This window comes from Habropoda laboriosa, unplaced genomic scaffold (genome assembly GCF_001263275.1).
Source record: "Habropoda laboriosa isolate 0110345459 unplaced genomic scaffold, ASM126327v1 scaffold269, whole genome shotgun sequence".
In the NCBI taxonomy this organism is placed as follows: domain Eukaryota; kingdom Metazoa; phylum Arthropoda; class Insecta; order Hymenoptera; family Apidae; genus Habropoda; species Habropoda laboriosa.
The window spans coordinates 1003063-1006340 of record NW_017100417.1 but is presented as its reverse complement, the minus strand read 5'-3'; the positions used below and the strand labels follow the sequence as shown (position 1 = coordinate 1006340).

The 3278-nt window shown below is 32.6% G+C and overlaps 2 protein-coding genes across 2 annotated transcripts in view; one reads left to right on the top strand and one right to left on the bottom strand.

The window, feature by feature from the left end:
• Nucleotides 1-90: 90 nt before the first annotated feature.
• On the bottom strand, nt 91-753 carry LOC108575491. Its single transcript, XM_017938308.1, has one exon. It carries the CDS (start codon nt 751-753, stop codon nt 91-93), a length of 663 nt encoding a protein of 220 aa, XP_017793797.1.
• Nucleotides 754-1300: 547 nt separating this feature from the next.
• The window catches only part of LOC108575495 (ubiquitin-conjugating enzyme E2-17 kDa), a 3906-nt gene continuing 1928 nt past the window's right edge, over nt 1301-3278 (top strand). Inside the window, exons 1-3 of the mRNA XM_017938313.1 lie at nt 1301-1359; nt 1435-1651; nt 3057-3120. Of these exons, the coding sequence (XP_017793802.1) occupies nt 1628-1651; nt 3057-3120 (88 nt within the window). The 5' untranslated portion in view covers nt 1301-1359; nt 1435-1627. The remainder of the gene's footprint in view (nt 1360-1434; nt 1652-3056; nt 3121-3278) is intronic.

Genomic DNA, 3278 nt, shown 5'->3' with positions numbered 1-3278 from the left:
GTAAAAGTGTATAACATTAAAAATAAATGAAGTAAAAATATTAGAAGAATAAAATCTTGTTATATTCCAATATTGTCGATGATTCATAAATTATTTACAAGCTGCTGTAAATTTCGTCCTGCATCCAACACTAACGCAACAGCATTTAGCACCCTTGCCTCGTAACGAACGAGGTGGATACTTGGAAGATGGATGCTTCTTTTTTTGCGACTCGATCACTATATTTCGCGGTATTAAAATATCGTCCCATGGGATTTCAACATCGTCAGTAACACAAGCCTCCTCCTGCACTGGTCGTATTTCCACAGGTTTCTCGAGTGTAAGATCATTCCATGGAATTTCTAATGTCGAATCGCAACTGTCAGGATGAAGATCTTTCGACGCTACTGTTTCCGTGATGATTAAATCTTTCCACGGTAGAAGCATAGTGCCCAGGGATTCTGTTTCCGCTGGTTCTTTCTCAGCGTCCTCTTCACCATTTTCATCGCGATTTTTCAAAGGAGTCAACGATACTTCTTGACGAATTTTCATGCCAGCTGATGGTAATGCAATATCCTTCCACGGCAATTCGATCTTCGAATCGCACAATATAGACACATCGGAAAATTCCTTCCGCAAATCCCTTAAATACGGTTCATGCCACATTTCCTCCTCCGGATTGTATACAAATGTTTGTCTCTTTCTTTTACACTGATCTTTCTTTTTTTGCTGCTGAGCACACTGACATCCTATTATTCTTCTTCTATTCTCCATCATAATTATAAAATATTACGAAATATGTTTTATGTACAATGACATTGAAGAAATATCAATGTGTGTTTTAATAATACTTGTTAATTTTCTGATCTTATCTAACCTTGTGTTATATTTGGATTCAACGTAATTTTGTTTTGTTTTGTCATGTAAAACGTAGTTAATATAGGCATAATTTGAAAAATATTTTCGGGGAACATGTTGATGTCATACACAATGTAAATATACATAAAACTTGTAATTTATGAAGTCAGAATAAAATTTTGTTTATTTCTCGATTTTTTCTTATTTTACGTTAAATATTGTAGCATCTTCACTATTTAAGGTTAGTTGTTAGATACATTTCTTCATAAAAGAAAAAAGTACAGCACAGTAGCTACATAGAGTATTTAAAAACTATATCATCGTCATTACGATGCAAATATTTAGCACATGCATACATAGTATGTGTATGCATATGAACGGAATTCGTTTAATCACGCGATTGGCCAATCATTTATACTTTTCATCGCGACATCTACCGAGAAATGATGGTATAATGTTAAAAATCCACTAGTTGCCGATAAAAGGAAATCCGTAGTCTCTGGTTTAATTTCACAATAAAAGGTATAAAAGAAAGCATAAAATTACTATTTATCCTTAAAATGTGTTTGTTATAAAATTTATTTATTAAAATAATAGTAAACTTAATAAGAAACGATTGACTTGAACATGGAGGAGAAGCTGCAAGAATAGCTTGCGGATTCTGGTTTGATCAACGTAGTAAGGCTACGTTTAGAAGGCAGCCATCTTGCAATCCCTAATCAAAGATCTTCGGCTAGCGGCTATCGCTGTCTGGTTTTCAGCCGGTTAATATCAACACACAATTCAACAAATGGCTTTAAAACGAATTAATAAGGTACGTGAATCATAAACGGTGTTCGTATTGTACAAAGACAGTCGGGTGTTGATGTGATGTGTGCCGAATGCGGTTGAACGCCCTTAACGATTTTGCAGTGAAGCAATGTGAGCCAGCATTGAAAATCATGTTGGCTTTTCCCCTTTTTTTGCATTCTTCGATTGTGCTTTGATTTACCTGCGTACGCGTTTATGTCGACATAGTGCATTGCGCACGCTGCACAGTGCCACTTTGTGCCAGTGGACATAGCTACGGTGACAGTGAAAATCTAAAAAAATTTTAAGTGGCTAGCCGATAAATTGCCGGAAGTAACGTAAAACCGTGCGTTACATACATCTATATATACATACATATATATACATATATACATATATATATATACATATACATATATACATGGAGCTATAGATAACTCAGAAATTACGAAAATTTCATTAGTGCATTCATTTGTGGGTAGAAATACTATTATGAATTTTCTAAGTGACCCCTGCTTATTTGTTTCAAAGCACAATGTGATTTTCACCATGTGATTGTAGCACACATTAGTGAGATAAAGTGAATCATTTAGGATTTATGTACTTATACACGATGCATGCGACTGATTTGACCTGTCAGTCATTATAATATTTCTCAATCGAACCATTATTCGAAGCAGAGGGACAAAAGAATAGAAAGCTCTAGATGTCTTGCTCTCAGAATAATCATGCAAAATACAAAGTACCACTTTTCTTTTTAGCTTTGATTCTATAATCACATTCCTGTTATAATGTTACAAGTACAAGTACTTTAATTTGCACTGATGTGTGAGTTCTTTATGTGCATCAGTTTAATGTCATTTATTTTAACTGCTCTTTGTAATCATAACTGTAGTCTTAACTGTATTTAGCTATGTTTTAATATTCAAGTTAACTTTCCTTTATCTTGGTATTCCCTTAGTATTCTCTATCTGTTGAACGATTATCTTATATAAAGATGATTTAATTTAAACTATGCTTTTATGATGCACAATACAAAGGTTGATGGAATCACCTTATATATTTATGTACCTATATGATGTGCTATGAAACACTAAAATGAATGTAATTCATATCCATAATATGTATATATGCAAGAATATTCTAGAGTATTTTTGTTTACACATACTTCACATGTTTTTTAAACGTACAGGTATATAGATTTCAATGCTTGAAGCTTTATTATGCAATGCATGCTATTGATAAGGTACATTGTTCTTTAAAAGAAATTAATTTCAATAATAGCATAAATCCTTGCAAAGCATGAGAATATGCAGCAATTATGAGAATATATATATGAAATGTGAATTATTGATTAAGATTTGTATGTTTTTATATATGTACTTCAGATGTTGTATTTATATAATTATTCAACTTTTTTTGGAATTTAGGAACTTCAGGACCTTGGTAGAGATCCACCGGCGCAATGCTCTGCTGGTCCTGTAGGAGACGATTGTAAGTTTTTTTAATTTTGCCTAGGTCTGCATTTGCTTTAACTAAAGTGTAGCAAATCATAATTTTGTTCATAACTATTTACAACATTATTTTTTATGAAATGTGCATGTATTTCTTCTATTTTTTGTGTTTTTAAATATATATTAATTATCATAAAG

What these genes read in the sequence shown, in the direction of transcription:
- LOC108575491 (XM_017938308.1), bottom strand. Translation starts at nt 753, where the DNA reads ATGGAGAATAGAAGAAGAATAATAGGATGTCAGTGTGCTCAGCAGCAA.